This window comes from Peromyscus leucopus, chromosome 1 (genome assembly GCF_004664715.2).
Source record: "Peromyscus leucopus breed LL Stock chromosome 1, UCI_PerLeu_2.1, whole genome shotgun sequence".
Lineage (NCBI taxonomy): Eukaryota > Metazoa > Chordata > Mammalia > Rodentia > Cricetidae > Peromyscus > Peromyscus leucopus.
The window spans coordinates 10,682,167-10,700,937 of record NC_051063.1 but is presented as its reverse complement, the minus strand read 5'-3'; the positions used below and the strand labels follow the sequence as shown (position 1 = coordinate 10,700,937).

The following is an 18,771-nucleotide window of genomic DNA, read 5'->3' as shown; positions in this document are numbered from 1 at the left end:
TAGCTTTGCTTGTTTCCTGCCAGCTTTCCTTAACTTAAATTATCCCATCTACCTCTGGGATTTTTCCTTTTCTTACTTCTGTAATCTCACTTTGACTCTTACTCCATGACGGGTGGCTGGGTGGCTGGGTGGCTGGGTGGCTGGGTGGCTGGGTGGCTGGGTGGCCGGCTTCTAGCATTCTCCTCTCCTTGTTCTCTTGCTTTCTTCTTTTTCTCCCAGATTTCTCCTTCTGTTTATTCTCTCTACCTGCCAGCCCCACCTATCCTTTCTCTTGCTTCGCTATTGGCTGTTCTGCTCTTTATTAGATCATCAGGTGTTTTAGACAGTCAAAGTAACACAGCTTCACAGAGTTAAACAAATGCAACATAAAAGAATGCGACACATCTTTGCATCATTAAACAAATGTTTCACAGCATAAACAAATGTAACACATCTTAAAATAATATTCTACAACATTGCACAAATCATTAAGACACATTTGTACTGTAAATGAAAGTTATGGTCTTGTTTGTGAAGCCGTCCAAAAAAATTACAGGTTTCTATCTGGAAACAGAAAAAGGCCATTCTCAGAGGCAGTCACTTGGGCCCTAAGTATAGTTCATTGCTATTTTAACGTTCTTATTTGAAATATTCTAAAAAAAAAAAAAAATAGCACCAGAAAGATAGTCATGCAAATTATGTTAGTATTTTAAAATCATTGACTCTCAGCTGGCCAGAAACTTCAACCAGACTCCAGGACAAAAATTCCTTTCCGTTTCCATGTCCTCTAACTTTTCCCCGTTTTTCTCACCTCCTTCGGAAGTGACTGGTTCTGATTCTGAGCAGAAGTCTTCAGAATCATTCACTGTGCTGGGGACATACTCCAGTGGTTGAATGCTTGCTGGCATCCAGCACGTACAAAGCCCTGGGTTTGATCCCAGGTGGCTGTTTCTCCTTTAGCCTGTACCCAGGACACAGAAGGAAGGCACTTGCCACTCTCCTGAGAGGATCTTGAGTAAGGAATGGCCAGAAGAGAGCACTCATCTTTGTGCTGAAAACCACCAGACACCCGGGTTCTGTTGCCACAACACAATCCCGTACAACAAATGTGGAACAGTGCTTAAGTGATACTGGAAAAGTCCAAAATGTCTGCTGATCATGTTCCAACTAAAGGAGACACAAGCCACTCTGGGCCCTCACCGTTTGGGGAAACAGATTTCTGTGTTAAGGGAAAAGGAAGAGATAGAGTCCAAGGGCCTGTAGGGAATGTAGTAAAAGCCATCCACAAAGAAGGAAGGGCATGAATTATAAAGGAACCCCGTAAGTAACAGCAGGACCTAAGGGAACATGCACCCCCGAGAGAAGGGCGGGTGGGACAGGGAAACCGAGAGCAAACAGCCGTGCAGAGAAGCATAGTAGAGAGCAAATCAGGTAGAGAGCAAATGGTAGGGAGAGAGACAGTGAACAGTTTTAAGAACTAACACAGTTTCACTAAGACACCACCAAAAGCAAGAGCTTGAGAGCAGCCGGACTGCACTGCGCTCCTGAAATAGCTAAGAATCCAGCCAAGGGCCTTGCATTTCTAAGGAGGCTGCCAGGCCCTTCCACCCTCTCTCCTCTCTCCAGAAAGCCCCCTGGTAGATTTATGGTCCTTTCCTGAGGCCAGGCCCTGTGAAGCCTCAAATCCTTGTGTTTTGTGTTAGCAAAAATAAGGGACATGAACTAAGTTTAACTCATATAAGAACACAAATTAGTGCAGGGCTTACCTTGTTGGTAAATAGAACCGATGGCTGAGCGGTTATCCTCCCAGACCATTTATGCTCTTACCGGAAATGGGGTAGCTGCAGATTAGCCCTTTGGCTTCCTTTCACATTCTGGTAGCTCTGGAGAGCCTCAGGCTTCTCAGAGGCAGTGCGCCTGCAGCAAGGCCTCGCCTTCCAGCCACTGCTCTGTTTCCCCTTGGCTGCTGCCTCCTGGCTGTGCAGACTTCCAGCTCTAATTAGCCTTTAAAGGGGATGTGAGTGGTGGCTCCTGCTTCCTGGCCAGTCAATGATCCGGAACTCCTCTACTCACATGGTAACCTGGGGCTGGAGAGCATCAGTGTCTCCTGAGACCATGTTAGAAGCATGGGAGCCCAGGCCCACAATCTATTCACTCAGTCTGTGTCCTCCAAGATCCAGGAGGCTCCTACACATAAGGACATTTCAATGGTGCTGCCAGCACACCTCTCTTCCCAGAAGAAGAGTATCGTATCCCTGTGTTGTGATGAACGGAAATACAAGCTAAGAGTCTTGGCACAGTGTTCTAAAAGTTAACAGCGTTTGCTAGTCCTGTGCAGAGAGTATGCTACACCCACATCTCTCGGCCTCAGTTTTCCCCTCTCTAGAGTGGGACTAATTATGCCTGTTCTAGAGTTGTGGTCCCAATCAAGTGCTCACCAGAGTGGAGGAATGGCAGGCCTGGGAGAAGGACATTTCGGAGGCACTCTGGCAAGATTCTGGGCAGGCAAGACATGAATTTAATTTGATTGATCCTGTCTGGCCCTCAATGCTTTATGCTTTGTGTTTAAAAAAAGCCAAAATGTATTTAGAAAAGAGATGGATAGCTAGGAATTTTGACATACAGCACACACTAATTTACTTCCATAACCATCTGCCCCATAGCATGCCAATATTTATGTGCATGATTCAGCACCTACACAACACAGTCTCTCAGAGTCTGGTTTCTCTTCCCAGCCAACACTGGGAGAAAGAAGTTGGAAGAAAGTATCATGTCAAGTAAGTTGCCTTGGAATACGCGAAACCATCTCAACATGGCATCTGGAGTTACAGTCTATGTACAAACCATCCTAGTAGACAATAGAATCTCCAGGAGAAAAGCCAGGATTTAGGGGGTTGAAAGACAACAATAAGCCTAAAATTTTCACGCATACAAAACATGAAGCCCAGAGTAATCCTGAACCCGACTTCCCTGAAGTTTCTTTCAGTTACAGCTCATGCTTCCTGTCTTCCACCAGAGTGGATTGATCAAGTCTTAAGAAAGATGGGATGAGAGGATGTGTTTGACGTGTCTAAGGCCCCGAGCTAAAGCCTCTGGCGTCTGGGAGTGTGGGAAGAAAGTGGGACACAGACAGATGCAGAGACAGAGAGACAGACAGACAGAGAGGCAACCCAAGCACTATATGCATGGGCCTGGATGCCTAGTGCATCGTCATGTGTGCACACCTTGAACTTGCCCTGTGGCCTTCCTCTGGTGTACTGTAACTGTGCACTAGTTAGCTTTCTATTGCAAAAGCAACTTGGGGAAGAAGGAGTTTGTTTGCCTCACACATCCTGACCACATTCCCTCACTGAGGCAGGGACTCAACACAGGAACCTAGAGACAGGGACTGAGCAAAGACTATGGAGAAAAGCTGCAGTCACTGGCTTGCTCCCCAGGCTCACGTTCAGTTTACCTTTCTTATACCTCCCAGGACCACCCGCCCAGGTGGTCACTGTGGCCTGGTCCCCCTCACATCAATCATTAATCAAGAAAATGACCCCACAGACTTGCCTACAGGCCAGTTTGATGAGGGCATTTTCTTACTTGAGGCTCCTTATTTCCAGATGACCCTAATCTTGTGTCAAACAGAAAAACAAACAAACAAAAGAAAAAACCCACTAACCAATACAAGCTGTAACAAATGATGTATTTTTTGTTTGTTTGTTTGTTTGTTTGTTTGTTTTTGTTTCCCAGGGTTTCTCTGTGTAGCCCTGGTTGTCCTGGAACTCACTTTGCAGACCAGGTTGGCCTCGAACTCAGAGATTTACCTGACTCTGCCTCCTGAGTGCTGGGATCATAGGCGTGCACCACACCACTGCCCAGCACAAATGTATTTCTTAGAACAAATTCTGAAAGATAAACTAAAATGACATTAAACTAAAACTATTCCCTATTTTATTTATAAAGAAATTATTGGGAAGAAGAGTTAGAACAGAAAAAAAAGGAAAGAGAATTAGAGAGAGAAAGGAAGGGGAAATCTGACAAGATCACACCTTCTCTGCAGCAGGGAAAGAGCTTGGATTATCGGCAATTAAACTTCCCCACATAGAACTCTCAGCTGAATCAACGGAACTGACACCCATGTTGCCCCATGACAGGTGCATCAGATGATCCCACAAGTTCTCCAGAGACCCTGTCTCTCAGGCGTCCCTTCCCATTCCAGGTGACATTTGGTCTCCAGAGTCCGTGGTGCTCAGCATGTTTCTACCAACGACACATTCATTAATCTTACACTTTGCTACTGTACATCAGGGCCCATCACACAAAGCTCCAGAGTTCACTGAGCTTGTTCCTACGTGAGGACTTCCCTGTCACCTGGCCTCCTCCTGGAAAAGTACCCTGTCTTTTCACTCCATCATTCTTCCCAAAAAGGTATTTTAGATTTGTTTATTTCATGTTATATGTCTAAACGTTTTGCCTGCATGTATGTATGTGAACCATGTGCATACCTGGTACCTGTGGAGGTCAGAAGAGGGCACTGGATCCCCTGGCACTGGACTTATGTTTGGTTGTAAACCACCATGTAGATACTAAAAACTGAACCCAGTCCTCTGCAAGAGCAGTAAGTGCTCTTAACCATGGAGCCATCTCTCCAGCCTCCTGCCCAATCATTCTCTTTTATGCAAAAGAATCCAAACTACCTTCAAACCATCTTTTGAAAGAATGAACCAACTTTCTGGACCCACAGATGCTGGGAAATCAGAAAAGACATCCTTCACCCAGCTCTCTCACTAAATTAACTGGTCGTGTGCCCTTGACCAAGGCTGTACTTAGTCTCTCTGATCTCATTCTCATACATGATACAAATATTAATGGCAATTATGAAGTGCAATACTATGTTCTGAATTACTAACAACAGCTATCCTTCAAGGTTTTAAGGGCATTGATTTCAGAACCCTGAGGCTTCCAAATGCCACAGATGCTCATGTCCCCTATATAAGGAGGGAAGAACTCCTAAGGCCCTATCCCTCTTAAGGGACCTTAGACATTTAAGAGTGACTAGGGAGAGGGATGTCACTTTCTTCAGTGGTATAACCAATGAAAATTTGTCCCAGTAAATAATGTCCCACCCATGCAGCCTTATTTAAATTCAGTGGGTCAAATACACACACACACACACACACACACACACACACACACACACACACACTCACCAGACATGGAAGCAGGAGTAGACCTGTTGGAAAGGAGGAATGGAAGAAGGCGTGAGGATGAGGCAGGGTAATAGGGGGTGGACAGGATGGAAACTTAGTATATAAACATATGGAACTGTCAGCAACAGAAAATAAATACATAAAAGCATCTCAATTTTAGAGCTATTGAAATGTAGAAAGATATGTATCTCCAAATTAATTGTATATAGGTTAAAAAATAAAGAGCTTCCACAGTGGAAAAACAGTGGAATCCATCCATTAAAAGTGTCAGTTAAGTGTTGGAGAGAAAGGTTCTCAGAAGTGAAATGGGGTAAGACGTTGCAAGGAGCCGAGGGCAGCGAGATTTCCAGATTTGCTTCATGATTATTATTTTACTAAGAAATAAGACTGCCATATAATCCAAGAATGTTTCTACAGATGCCAAAGCTGTGACCATTGTAAACATCAAGTCTGTGACTCCAGAGCTGTTAACAGTTCTGTAGCACAAATCACAAACACAAGATGGACCAGTGGGATTCTCACAGCTGGGTTTACACCCCTCTGTCAAGTGGCCACCAGGCCAGGGCATAACCAGGGAATATCCATTCGTCGGAGAGTGCAAATCCAATGAAGAGGAAAATGGGAACATATGGGTCAGTGTTTATGAGGCCCATCAAAATAATCTATATAAATGCCAGCATAGGAAGCCCTTCTTTATAGGAAGGGATAGGAATGTCATGCTTTTTTAATGAGATAATTAAATGAAATGAGAGGCATGTTTTTTAATGAGATAATTCCATAAAAATAAGAGGTACACTTTCCCTCATCAGGCTTAAACAGACCTAATGGTTTGGAAGGATAATAAATCTTTCAAAATGTTTTAAAAGCCAGTGCTGGGATGATATTTTGATCTGCCTCTACCACAAGGAGTTTATGTTCTGGACTTTTCCAAGAGTAATGGCATTTCAGGCCACCATCCAGGGGTATCAACCAAGAGGCCAGCACAGTCAATTATAGAACCACAGCAATGTCTTTGCTTTATTCATGGTCTTATTTATTTCTATATGAGAGAGGGAGGGAGGTGTATGCACCTGCATGTGTTCAGATATGCGTGTGCTATACATGTGCAGAGGCCAGGGGAGGAGATCGGGTGCCCTGCTCTATCACTCTCCACCTTATTCCCTTGAAACAGGGTCTCTCCACCAAACTGCAGCTAGGTTGGCAGCCAGCAGACCCCAGAGATCCTCCTGTCTCCACCCCCACCCCCCAGTACTGGGTCACTGTCAGGCATGTGACTACACCTGGTGTTTGACGTGGGTGCTGGTGTTCACTGAGTAACTTGTCCCTTTGCCCCTGAAGAGAGGAGCCCAGGCCAGCTGCCTTCCTGAGAGCAGCCAGACATGTGTTCTGTCCTCTTAGACACACCCATGGGCTACAAGCAGCTGAGCTGAACTGACCATCTGCCAATTTTGTGTTCTGAGAGCCAGGTGCTGGTCTGGCCAGATGACCGGTTCTGTGAAAATATGCCTGAAGAAGGTGTAGGGTGTGCAGTTTGGAAGAGCTTCTGTCTCTCTTCCCTTCATGGAGAAGAGGCAGGAAGCCCAACAAGAACATTTCTCTATGTGCAAAAGTCATTCATTAATTTATGAGATCATCTTTTTATTATGAAAAAAAAAAGTCTGGGCCTTCTGAAATGAATGGGCTTCCTTTAAAAGGAGGAAAGTGGGTCCTTCCGAGTCTTGATTTTACAACTATGGGGAAAAAAAGGAATCCTAAACAGGGCTCCTTCATAAAACCCTTTCAAATACTTGACAGCCGGCATGGGTCTGCCAAACATTCTTTGCTTGGAGGCCTTTTCATACCCATGGACTCTGCTATATTCTCCTGGATTCCAACACTAAATGAATTACTAGTTCAGGGTGGGAGTTGGGGTGAGTACTCACCTCTCAGACATGCCAAGGATTCACACCTCCCCACAGCTCATATTTCCAGCTTCATTATCCTCTGTGCTGACTCATGATCACTTGTGATAAACATATTTCACACACCTGCTTGACCGAAGGGCATGGGCTCCTTTTCCAGAGGCCTCACTAAACAATAGACATTCACCCTCTATGCAACTGTTTCTACTTTTTTTCTAATTTAGTCCTCTTAATGAGCTGTTGTTTTTTCTTTAACTGAAATTGCTTGCTTCTTGTACACCACATCTTTCCTCTTAAGTACGACACTAAGTTTGTAGATCTTTCCCCCTTGGTTATTCAGGGTTGTTACTATAATACTACATACTATAATACTACATACATATGTATGTATGTAGTTGACATCAATGATGACCTGTCTTCCACAAGCTGGGCCCATCTTCAGCACTATCGACCTCACACCAAATGCAACGGCACACACTGGAGGCCCCGGCCTGCTTCTTTAAGGTCCTGTTTGACTTGCTTTTGTTTGTGCTGTTCCTCCATCAGCGACTTCTATCACCTACTCTTGGGAAAAGCAAACGCATGAGTATTGTGCAAAGTGCTTACTAAAGTGTTAGTGCAAGGCACGGTAGCTGACTCTTGTTCGCCTTCACTAAAGCCTGGTATTGCCCTGAGCAATCTTGAGGTGTCATCTCGCAAATAGAGAATAGAACTTTCGGGATTCTCCTGTGAAAAATTTAATAGTGGGTGTGATGGTTAGTTTGAGTTTTCAACTTGACAGAGTGTAGAATTATCGAAGAAAAGAGCCTCGATGGGGAATTGCCTAGGTCAGGTTAGCTTGTGTGCAAGTATATGTGTGATTATCTTGATGATATTAATTGGAGTGGAAAGACCCACCCACCGTGGGGGTGCCATTTCCTGGGCAAGGGAACCTGAACTTTCTAAGAGAGGGGAACTGGAGTTGAGCACTGGCATGCATGAACTCATCGCTCTCTGCCCCTGACTGTGAATGTCACGTGACTGACTGCAGCAAGTCCCGGTCACCTTGACTTCCACACAGTGATGGACTGTGACCTGGAATTGCAAGCCAAAAAAACCCTTTCTCCCTTGAGTTGCTTTTGTCTCTGTGTATTTTATCACAGCAACAGGAAATTAAACGGAGACAGTGCCGGTGCATTTTCAATAATCAATTTCAGCTGCCTGGAGGAAGCTGCCTAGGCTGGCTTTGGGCTGGCAAAGGCTGCCGGGAAAATGAGCTTAGAGAGAGGAAACGTTGCCCTTGAGTCATCCTGAGCTGAGTTTCGGGTTTCCTTCTGAGCTGCACCACTGTGCAGACGTCCCCACACCCCACCCCAGATCTCTCTGTCCCTCTCTTTGCTCTTACTTTCCTTCTGATTCCCTCTTTGGTGTTCTCCCACCTCTGCTTCACTGGACGTGCTGAGCATGCCATCAGTCCGCTGGGGTCCTGCCTCACTAGCCTGCTAGACAGTGATGGCAGGATGGGTACAGGACAGCAGCGGCAACAGCACCCCAGGTCTCCTTCACAGCTGTGTCCACCGAAGTTCACACCACCTTACAATGGGTCAAAGTAACCCCAGCCACCAGCTCCACCAGGACAGCCCTAACCATGAGGGAATCTGCCTAACCAAACAATGTGCTCATGACCTTGGCACCTAAATATTGTTTTCCATTTAAACCTCTCACAATATATTTTTGTCATTAAAACTTCACCAAATACCTACAAGCTATGGAATAATCCTTCTGTGCACTTTTGTAAATTATGCTGTGATTGGTTTAATAAAGAAGCTGACTGGACAATAGCTGGACAGGATAAGGTTAGGTGGGAAAACCAGACTAAGGGTACTGGGAAGAAGAAGGGCAGAGTCAGAAGAGTTATCAGTAAGACACGGAGAGGAAATAGGAGGTACAAGATGAATGTAGATTAATATAAATGGGTTTATTTAAGTTGTAAGAGTCAGCTAGTAACAAGCCTGAGCTATCAGCTAATCATTTATAATTCATATTAAGTCTCCATGTTGGTTATTTAAGAACTGGTGGGTGGGAAAGAAAAGTTTGTCTACACCTACACTATTCCTAGTTATACTGAAAACTAGTCACATACTCTATCCTCCAAATAGCCCACTGGTTACTTCTTTCCCTTTGGGCACACAGTGAAGATCAACAGCTTATTCAAAAGTCTGGTGCCATATTTTTCTCATAAAAAATTCTCAGTAGCATTGGTTGATTGATCAGTTGTCCAAGGCTTTTAATGTAGAACAGACAGCACAGAGACATAAACTTCCCTGTCTAAAGGCCAATACGGGGTTAAACAAATCAGGTCTTTTACAGCTAAGACAGATATTCAACAAACTCTGGTTGAAATAAAGAGAGCTAAGAATTGTTCCCAATTCTGTGACAGTGAACAGGGTTGCTTGGCTCTCTTGTCCACTAGTGGCCCTTGTCACCTTTCTAGTACTATGGATGGAGACCACAGTCTCATTTTGACATGTGCCCACCTGCTGCAGGTTTAGAAAGGGGATTTTCTTCTTGTTTTCACTTTCCAGACAGGATAACCAAGACTCAGGAAGGCAATGTACCCAAGATTGTATGGCTACTAACTGGCAATGGCAGAGTCAGGATCTGCCATCAGGCATCTAGCTGCAGAACTCACACATAGCCACAATGCTGCACTACATTTTGGGTCAAGAAATGCATGTGGAACAGAAGACTGTCTGAGGTTCTTCCGAACCCAGAACTCATGATCCAGGAAAATCTAAGTTCTTATTCAGAACAAGTGGCTTCCTCCATGGCTGCCTCACACTTACCAGTTTAAGGTCTCAGATGCACAAATGTGTGCCCATTGCTGCTCTTAAGGAGGTCAGCAGCCGCCAAGGATAAGAACACAAGCTTTGGAGTATGTCTACATCTACTTCAGCTACTAGTTTGGAGGGTTCTGCAAGATATTCTCTCTTACCAAAAAATCTAGTTCTCAAAAGTGAACAAGTAAACCCTAGCTAGAAATAAGTTGCTGCTAAAATACATCCAAGATTGGATACATTTTTGTAAGGTGTGTTTACATATTCTTGTCAAGAGTCAAAAGAAAAAACCAAATCATAATAAAGGTACCTCTCATTCTAAAAAGAGTGACAAAACAAAAACCAAGAAAGAAAATTTTACTTCTAAAATAGTTAGCCTAGGAAATTAAACATCAATATGCCTTGCTTCAAAACATGAATTGTCAAGTACATAAAAATATTCAAACTTTGCACATGAATATAAAGATGTAGAGACTTTTCATTATAAGGTCGTCCACATAGCTGGGAAATTCAGGTCACACATCCTGAGAGTTACATGAAGTGGAGGACCGATGTTATGCCCTGCAACAGTCCCACTGGCTAAACAAGGCTTCTGGTTCAGAACTTTGCATGAGTTTGCTCAGTGTATGAGGTGTGCAGTGGTTAAGTCTGGACCACCCCCCACCCACGCCCAGACAAACAAATCTGGTACCATTACTCTTATTCTGAGGGGTGCTGAAAGTCTTCCCAGTCAGTTTCTCTCATAGTGTTCGTAAAAGCACAGGTGCAGAGAACACACTGGACCAGCTTGGTCCAGCCACTGGGATTGGAGCCATCCAACTTTTACTCTTCGAGCCACACTAAGGAAGTCAGGAAGTAACAACTCCTTTGTTCGTTCATCTACCAGGTGTGGTTGGACAGAGATTTGCTTTATTTTCCTGTCTGCCTTTCCATCCCCATGCTTTGGTTCTGTCAACATTTACGTATCCCAAGCACCCAGAGATAGTAGCTAGCCTCCTAGCATTGTAAGGACATTTTGGATTACTGTGTGAAAAGCATTGTGGAGCACTCCTTGACCTTAAAGCCCCTCACCTTCTTGCCGATGAACTTGGCATTCTGCAGATTGTTCCCAGTTCTGCTCCAGATTTAGGCCTGCAAGGATGTAACTTTGGCCATCCAGCTATTCATTTTTATTGGGCCACTACATTCTAACATGCCTTGACCAGGACTCTTGATTTGAAGCTTCATTCATTCTAAAATCATATAGAGCATCAAGCACCATGCCAGGTTCCAGAGATATAATGGTTAGTAAAAGCATATGGAGGTCCCACTGCCTATTCTTAGCACACTGGCATTAATCAAACTTGCCCAATATAGTGACAACTGAGATAAGAGACCTGAAAGCATTTTTTTTTTTAAATCTGGTTTATAGTCAAGGAGTAAGAGCAGTAGGCAAGGGGGATTTCCTTTCTTCACCTCATGTGAAGAAATGGCAGCTGCTATTTAAGCCAGAGGCAAAGGAGAAGAAGCCAGAAGAGGGTAACAGCAGTGGCGTGCTAAGAATGTCATCCATACTCCTAAGAGCCGTGGAAAGCAACCACAAGGTTTTAAGATGGAGAAACTGGTCCTGAGGCTAAAGCAATTCTCAGGGTTTTAGGGGGATGGTGGTGGAAGATGCTTTCAGCTTTGAGTGCCAGACAATTTCAAGGCTCCTTTGCAGCAAGCTGCATGAGAGCAGTTTGTAGAACACCAGTGTGGTGGCCACCGCAGTCAAGGATGAAGGAGAGGATGTTTCCAGATGGATAAACTGGGTGACGGACAACATCACTGGTTACCACAGTGTCTTACAGAAGAGGAGCAGCTTGGGGAAGAATGGAGAGAGGAGTCATTGCTTTGAGCTCCGTGCTAAGAGCCATGGTATCTCACTTTGATTTTACGAGAAACACACAAAGTAAATACCATTATGTATCTCCAGTTTAGAAACTAACCAAGTTTTCCTAATTCAATCTATATAGGCCTGATTTTTCAGGGCAAAGTCATGAATGGGCTATTTGGGTAGCTATGATAGAGGAGAGCCACATCACAGTGCAGATTGTGTACTGCACAACCCCAGAGGTGCTATTCATGTCAAAGTCCATGTGAGTGCCCCCCTAGCCCCACACCAGCCTAGCCCCTTCCCACTTTTCTCCAAAAGACCACAAAGTCTATGAGTCTCCAGTAAGCCCAGGGGCCAAGAAGACTCAATGACCAAAGCCACACTACATTCTTTCCCAATCTGTTCTCTCCTCTTTTACAGCTTCCATCCGTCTCCACTATCCCATTCCCATTCTTTTCTGTTCAGATGGAACACTAGAGGTGGGGGGAGAAATGCCAAGAAAGCAAAAGCTTCCTTCACTAAGATACCATGGCTTGCAAGAGTGCTCCAGATTTATACACCCAAGTCAAAATAACCCCAATATCCACTCAGATAAACAGTGCTACACCAAACTTGTCAGCTTTTTATTTAGGTGACATAAATATCCCCCAAACCACAGACTGCAAAGCACCTTGCCCATTGATCACATGTCCCCCAGGACCTGAGCTGCTGTGTGAATAACAATGGACACCTCTTTTCTTTAGACAGACCACTAGACTCTGACATCCGGTTACCTGGAAAAGCTCTGGGCGAGTTCTTTTCCAAGGTCCTGAGGCTAAAGCAGTTCTCAGCTGCTAGTCTGGCGGATCCCACAGTGAGAAATCCAGCTGACTCTAGACCTAGCCAAGGGCTCATTCCTCATCAGCCCACAAGCAAGCAGATGACACTGTACTTACTCAGAGAAGTGCTTTGGAGGCCCGAGTTTCCTGTTTATAAATGCTCTGGGCAAAATGCACTGACTCAAGCCAGGCAAGGTAGAGCGTGACTGTAATCCCAGATATTGGAAAGCAGAGAATCAAAAGCTCAAGGTTAGCCTGAACTACAAGAGTCCCTGTCTCAAAAAATCAGAGCAGGGCAGCAACTCCAGAGTACCTGCCTGGCTTATAGTACGGTGGGAGTCGATCCTGTGGCCCTGGATCCGAATACAGTCAGCTCTGCAGCTTCTCCATCATTGCTGTTCCTTACCACTGCAGTCCTTCCCCAAGTGCTTTTAAAAATTCCTTCTCAAGGTTCTGAGAGATGACTCAACGGGTATAGGGTGACAAACCCGAGTTTGATCCCCGGGACCCACATAGTGAAAGGAGAAGACCAACTCTTGAAAACTGACCTTTGACCTACACACACACACACACACACCACACACACACACACACACACACACACACACACACACAAATGTAATAAAGAATTTAAATCCATTTTGTAAACATCATCTTCTTCCAGTGTAAGAAATGAGGATAACTATGTTGCTTCAATTTCCCACTGAAACGGTTACACCACAGAGCTTCTCTCCATGAAGAGTTTAGACTGAGAATTCTCATCCCAGAGTATACACTGACATTCAGTTCACCCTGCCTTTTTCTCCTATAGAAATCTGTGTATCGACAAAGTCAAACTTCAGACACACGTGCCTCAGCTGTCACTGCTGAGTGGCAGATGCGTCCCCTGGACTGCAGTCATGACTCTTCACTTTCTCTTTACAAACAGCATTCCTGCGACGTTGATGTGTCCCATTTTTCCAGCAGTAGCAGGTGACCCCTCCAAGGCTGACTCACGACCTACATGTCCCGGTGTGTGGGTGGCAGTGGTCCCCACTCATCAGCAGCTGCCTAGCTTGCACCAGCTGGTGGTATATGGGGGTAAAAGGCTCAGCATCTAGCTTCCAGGGCATGGGGACCCTGGCTTCTTGCCAGCCACACTTCATGGCTTTCTGTCCACCCCTAGGTTATCCTTCAGTTATAATTTTCTCCAAAAGTTCATGGGAACTTGGAGCTTACTTCCATGAATTGATCCTTGGCCTGAACACTTTTCCGAGGGAAATTCTGTAAAGTTGGAGAACATTTCCCAAATCATAGGCAGGAAGCGCTTCTTCCTTGCTTTTCTTCTTCAGTCTCTCTTACAAAGGAATAGTGAGTGTATCTAAGAAAGGCCAAGCCACTGCCATACAAGTGGTTAACTGAACAGAGGCCTGGTCTGAATTGCAAGATTTTCAGGCTGCCTCGGCTTCAACTCTGAACTGGCAGGTGGAGGAAGAGCCTGGGGTCACTGGCTGAGAGGAGGAAAATGTCTTCTCACTCCCATTTCATAACCAGCAGTGGGTTCCCAGGCCAGACGCATCGCTGCATTTTCATGGAGGACTGGAAGCACGTCCACCGAAGGGCAGCACTCAGCACTCTCTGGCTGCTGATACCCTGGCTTGTTTCCTGCTGTCAGTTATACTGTTGACTCGGTTCCTTTTAGTTTAATCCAGGGCCTAGCCTAGAAAGAAAATACTCTCCTCTCAACAATGGATGAAAAACAAGTATTCATCGTAGGGAAAAGCAGACAAATCTCTCCAACACTTTTTGCTTGTTTGGTGGTTTTATTTATTGGACGAGGAGGGAACCTAGGCCTCTCATGTGCTTTCTTTCTCTTTTGAGATCAGATCTAAGTTTTTCAGGCTGCCTTGGACTCATTCTGTAGGGATTCCTTGTATTTGTGATCCTCCTGCCTCAACCTTCCTAGTTTCTGGGATTATAGGCCTGACCAGGCTAAGAACTCCAAAGTTTTGGTTCTTGGTAAATATAACCATGGCTCACAGAAATTTCACTTTGGAGTCAAACCATTGTCTCCTGGATAGCCAGCCCATGTCCAGACCTTGGGAGGAACCTCAACTATTCTAAACCATTCAAAGTTATGTATCACACCTACAACACATCAAAATAAATAACAAAAACAAGAGGAAAATCTAGCAATCAGGCAGTTTTGAGTATCATGTAGATCAATTTATATTAACTTTGAACAGAAAACAGTTTATCCACAATTCTGTTCTAGCAAAAGTTAAGCACAAAAATCAGAACAGTCTTTATTAAGACATTTACTTCCTTAATAAATTTCTCACATACAAATGGTATGATTACAGACATGATTTATCTTCCCAAGGAAAACACCAGCTAAAGTATTCTCTCTTCTTGCATATTATATAATAAACATGAATTTTATTACTGAAAATATTTATTAGGAGAAATGTGTGATGACCAAAACTGACCAGACACATTGTGGTAGCTGAGAGAGAAAGGTTAATTGTGATTTCTAGCCAGAAGCCTATTCTAAGAAAAGACTAATTTAGCTATAATTGTTCCTCTGGCTAATGCAGGAAACTGGTAACAACCAATTTCAAACAATCTCCTTTTTCCAGTCATTTTTTTTTTTAAATGATGGAGAACAATTGCTGGTCTGATGGAGGGACTCAGTAAATAGATTACACATCACTTTCAGCTGATGATTCTCAAAGAGGGAATTTCCATCCCAGCTTTGCTGCTCCGAAATGAGACTCCCAGCGGACCCCACAATCTGAGCATTACTGCTAGAAACTGAGAAAATACATGTGATGGACCACAGCCGCAGTCCCGAACTCTGGGTTTATCCTTCATCATTATCCTCTTACACACACAGGCCCATACCACAAGCTGCCAAGATTAACTTTACATTTCCAGCACCCTTCTCCCATTCCTATGGGAAGAACAGCGGGTGCTTATTCCAGCAAAGATGCAAGGCAGTTATTTCGAGTTTCTGCAGTGAATTGCTTCCCAACCCCACCCCACCCCACCCCCACACACTGTTTTTTGTAAAACTTCTAAGGAGTCAACAACCACAGAAGTGATCAGAAACTTTCTCAGTTCTGAAACAAATTCTCCCAAACACTCAATGATAGATAGGCTGGGGGTGGGCAAGGGCTAAAGATAAACAAAGTATCAGCATTCATCAACTTTAATGGTCTCTTTTTAAAAAAAGGAGGAGGAGGAGGAGGAGGAGGAGAGGAGGAGGAGGAGGAGGAGGAGGAGGAGGAGGAGAAAGAAAAGATATCTGCAGTTGATCCTGTCTGGCTTCACTTCCAGCTCTAACCCTGAGTGAAGGCCCTCCCTGCCCTTCGCTGTGTATGATAAATAGAGGACATGCTGCCTTGTGGTGGTGGCATCACCTCAAGAGACTTTAGGCCTGGCTTCTGTGAAGGTTTAAAGGTTATAGGCACCATAGACTATGCATTTTCTCTTATGCCAGACCCATAAAGGTACTTAAGGTCTTCATAAAAGACACAGCTTCTAAATGGGCCTGGCTCTTCTTTCTTAAGTGCCGAGACTGAAGCATTTCCATTACGATTATTATCGCTGTGCTAGAGAAAAGTGCCCCGACGTTCAGAAATGGGTGGTAACTGCAGACACGCAGTGAAATCACAGTTTTACTGTTTACATTTTCAGACAGTAAAACATACCAGACCAGTGTGCGGAGCCCCATCAACCTCAGAGGCTGGGGCTATCCCCTTCTGCCTCTGATCCAGGATGTGGAAGGGAGCAGAGAACAGAGTCGGGATCCCCTGGATGCCCCTAAGTCCTGCGCTGAGCAGGCAGAGCCTTGGCCCTCACAAGGGTTTTGCCACTCTCAGCCAAAGTACTGTTCCAGGGCTTCGCTTTTTTCTTTTTCACGCCTACAGGTCTTTTGCATCTATGGATCTCCGGAGGAGGAGCACCCTCGTTCACTCACTGTTCTTTGGGAGCAAACTCTCCGGAGTGAAGCCAAGCGGAAGGAAAGGTACTGTGTGGCGCATAAGTCACACCAGTTCAAACAGGCCTCAGCACTTCACCTCTGCACCTTGCCTGGCTGTGGGGAGAAGATCGCTGATACTAGAGAGTTGCACAGATTCTTTGCTGGCACAGCCTGCACACACCGTCAACTAAGCTGCAAAGTTGTTTTCCTCCTCACCCTCCTCTGCACACCCTTTCCACCCACCTACAGCAGCACACACCCACGCGCGGACACAGGCACCCCTGAAGCTTCAACTTACCAGTTTAGATTTGGCGCGTTGCAAAAATTCTTCCATGTCTCTGCTAGGGACTGGGACCAGTGGTCCGGATGGAAAGCTCCAAGAAGGATGAGAGCCGCAGGGAGGAGCAGAATCTCCAGAAAGTGGTCGCTCCTTGGGGCTCAGGGACCAGCCGCTCCCTCGGCGGGCTGGCGGGGACTGAGCCCTTCTGGCTTCCTCAGGACTGCTGGCCCAGCCCACGCCCCGCAGCGGCTCCAGCCCCGACTCTGTCCTAATAAGGAAAGTGGGTGTGCCGCCCGGGAGCCCAGGGACGCCACAGGCCTGCTGGCACGCGCCTGGGGGGCCTGACGCGGGGCTGGCGGTGGGGGTGGCGAGGGGCTCCTCGGCCAATCGCAGGGCCCCGCGGTGGCCTCCTGACGCGGTGCGCTGAAAGATGCGGCAACCATGGACAGCGCCCAGAAGTGCATGCCAAGTGCCAGGGGCTGCTGCAGAGTGACACTGCTGCAGGCCCCACCGCGGTCCGCGAGAAAAGGTGGGAAGAGGGACAGAGGCCCCAGGAGGGGCCTTGTCCTCGGCCAGCGCCTCTCTGGCTGGCTGGCACCGTACCGAGAGCCCAGTGGTCACTTAATGAGCTGGTCTGCTGGCCCGGCCCCGAGATGCACTCAGGGAGATAGGCACTGGGAAGGAAGGGGGTGGGGAGGAATTGCTGAGCTAAAAGCCATCCGACCTTGATGGCTAATAACCAGAAGAGCTGGCCGGGAGATTGTGCAGGCTGTAACTTTCCTCCCTACCCTACAAGCATGCCCATCCAGCAACCGATATCCGCATCTCACTGAGTCCTGAGGCTAATGGACAGCTATATCCTTGTGCCGTCTCCATCTACTCTTGATATGCATGGTGGGGAAAGCTGGGCGATACAAGCCAGCAGTTTCACAGGGCAACAGCATCATCATCACTGAACTTATTAGAAATGTACTCTGCCCCAACCCCCTAAATAAGTGTCAGTTTCTACACGATTCTCAGATATGTCTATGTATGCTCAAGTTTAAAGCACAGCAATAAACATTTACATTTGCAGCTGTAAGCTTATTTTATACCATGGAGTTTTGTGTGCATTTATTAGTCTTAGGTCCTTGGGCTCCTATATGGGGGTGTGGAGGCGGGGCTTTGTACAACTGCCTGTAAGACCCCAGGACTCTCTCCTCAGCCCTTAGTGCCTAACTTGAGCTTCAAGCCTCAACAGAGAGTTGTTTCCAGCCTGCCTATAGCCACAGTATACTAACCATAGGCTTCAAACCCCTGTAGACCAGGGCCCTGTTCCAGTCCAACTAAAGCAGCATCATGTGGCATGAGGCCATAGCATCAGCCTGGTGTCAGTGTGCTGCCCATGAAATGCAGCCATGAGGCTCCCGTTCTCAATGAACTCCAGCATATGTCTGAATCACTGACAAGAAAATGAAACAGGGGTTTCTGTGCCACATCCAGAATTTCAAGTCCATCTACGTGTGCTTAAGACTTTATATGTCTACCCGTCTCTCAAGGTTTGCACAGGCTTTGGATCCAGGTACCACACTTTGAGGATGAAGTTTGTTATCCAGAATGCCTTCCTGACACATTCATTCACAGATTGAGTCACTGCCTGTTCTGTGTTTTCTATTAGCAACGAATGTTTTCTACTGTGCTATAAATTGCCTGGCTGCATGTCTATATCCTCCTCCAAGCTGCGAACTCCAAGAAGACAAAAAACCTCACCTACCTCATCCATAGCTGGATCCCTAACAGGACATGAGTTATGCATCTATAGATCCTCAGTTAAACATATGCTAATGGATAAATGTATGTCTGAAAAGAGTGATTGTGTGTGTCGTCCTCTCTGTCTGATGCTGTATCTCTGTCACGTTCTCACTCCTTGTATGCACTTACACACTTCCTAATCAAATCATTTTTCATTCAGAAAACTCTTAAG

At 45.6% G+C, this 18,771-nt stretch overlaps 1 protein-coding gene across 10 annotated transcripts in view; it reads right to left on the bottom strand.

Moving 5' to 3' along the window:
* The window catches only part of Prune2 (prune homolog 2 with BCH domain), a 262,014-nt gene extending 244,698 nt beyond the window's left edge, over nucleotides 1-17,316 (bottom strand). For all 10 annotated transcript variants that reach the window (XM_028874880.1, XM_028874885.1, XM_028874884.1 and 7 more), the window contains exon 1: nucleotides 16,827-17,316. In XM_028874880.1, coding sequence (XP_028730713.1) covers nucleotides 16,827-16,862 — 36 coding nt within the window. In that variant the 5' untranslated portion in view covers nucleotides 16,863-17,316. The remainder of the gene's footprint in view (nucleotides 1-16,826) is intronic.
* Nucleotides 17,317-18,771: the final 1,455 nt, after the last annotated feature.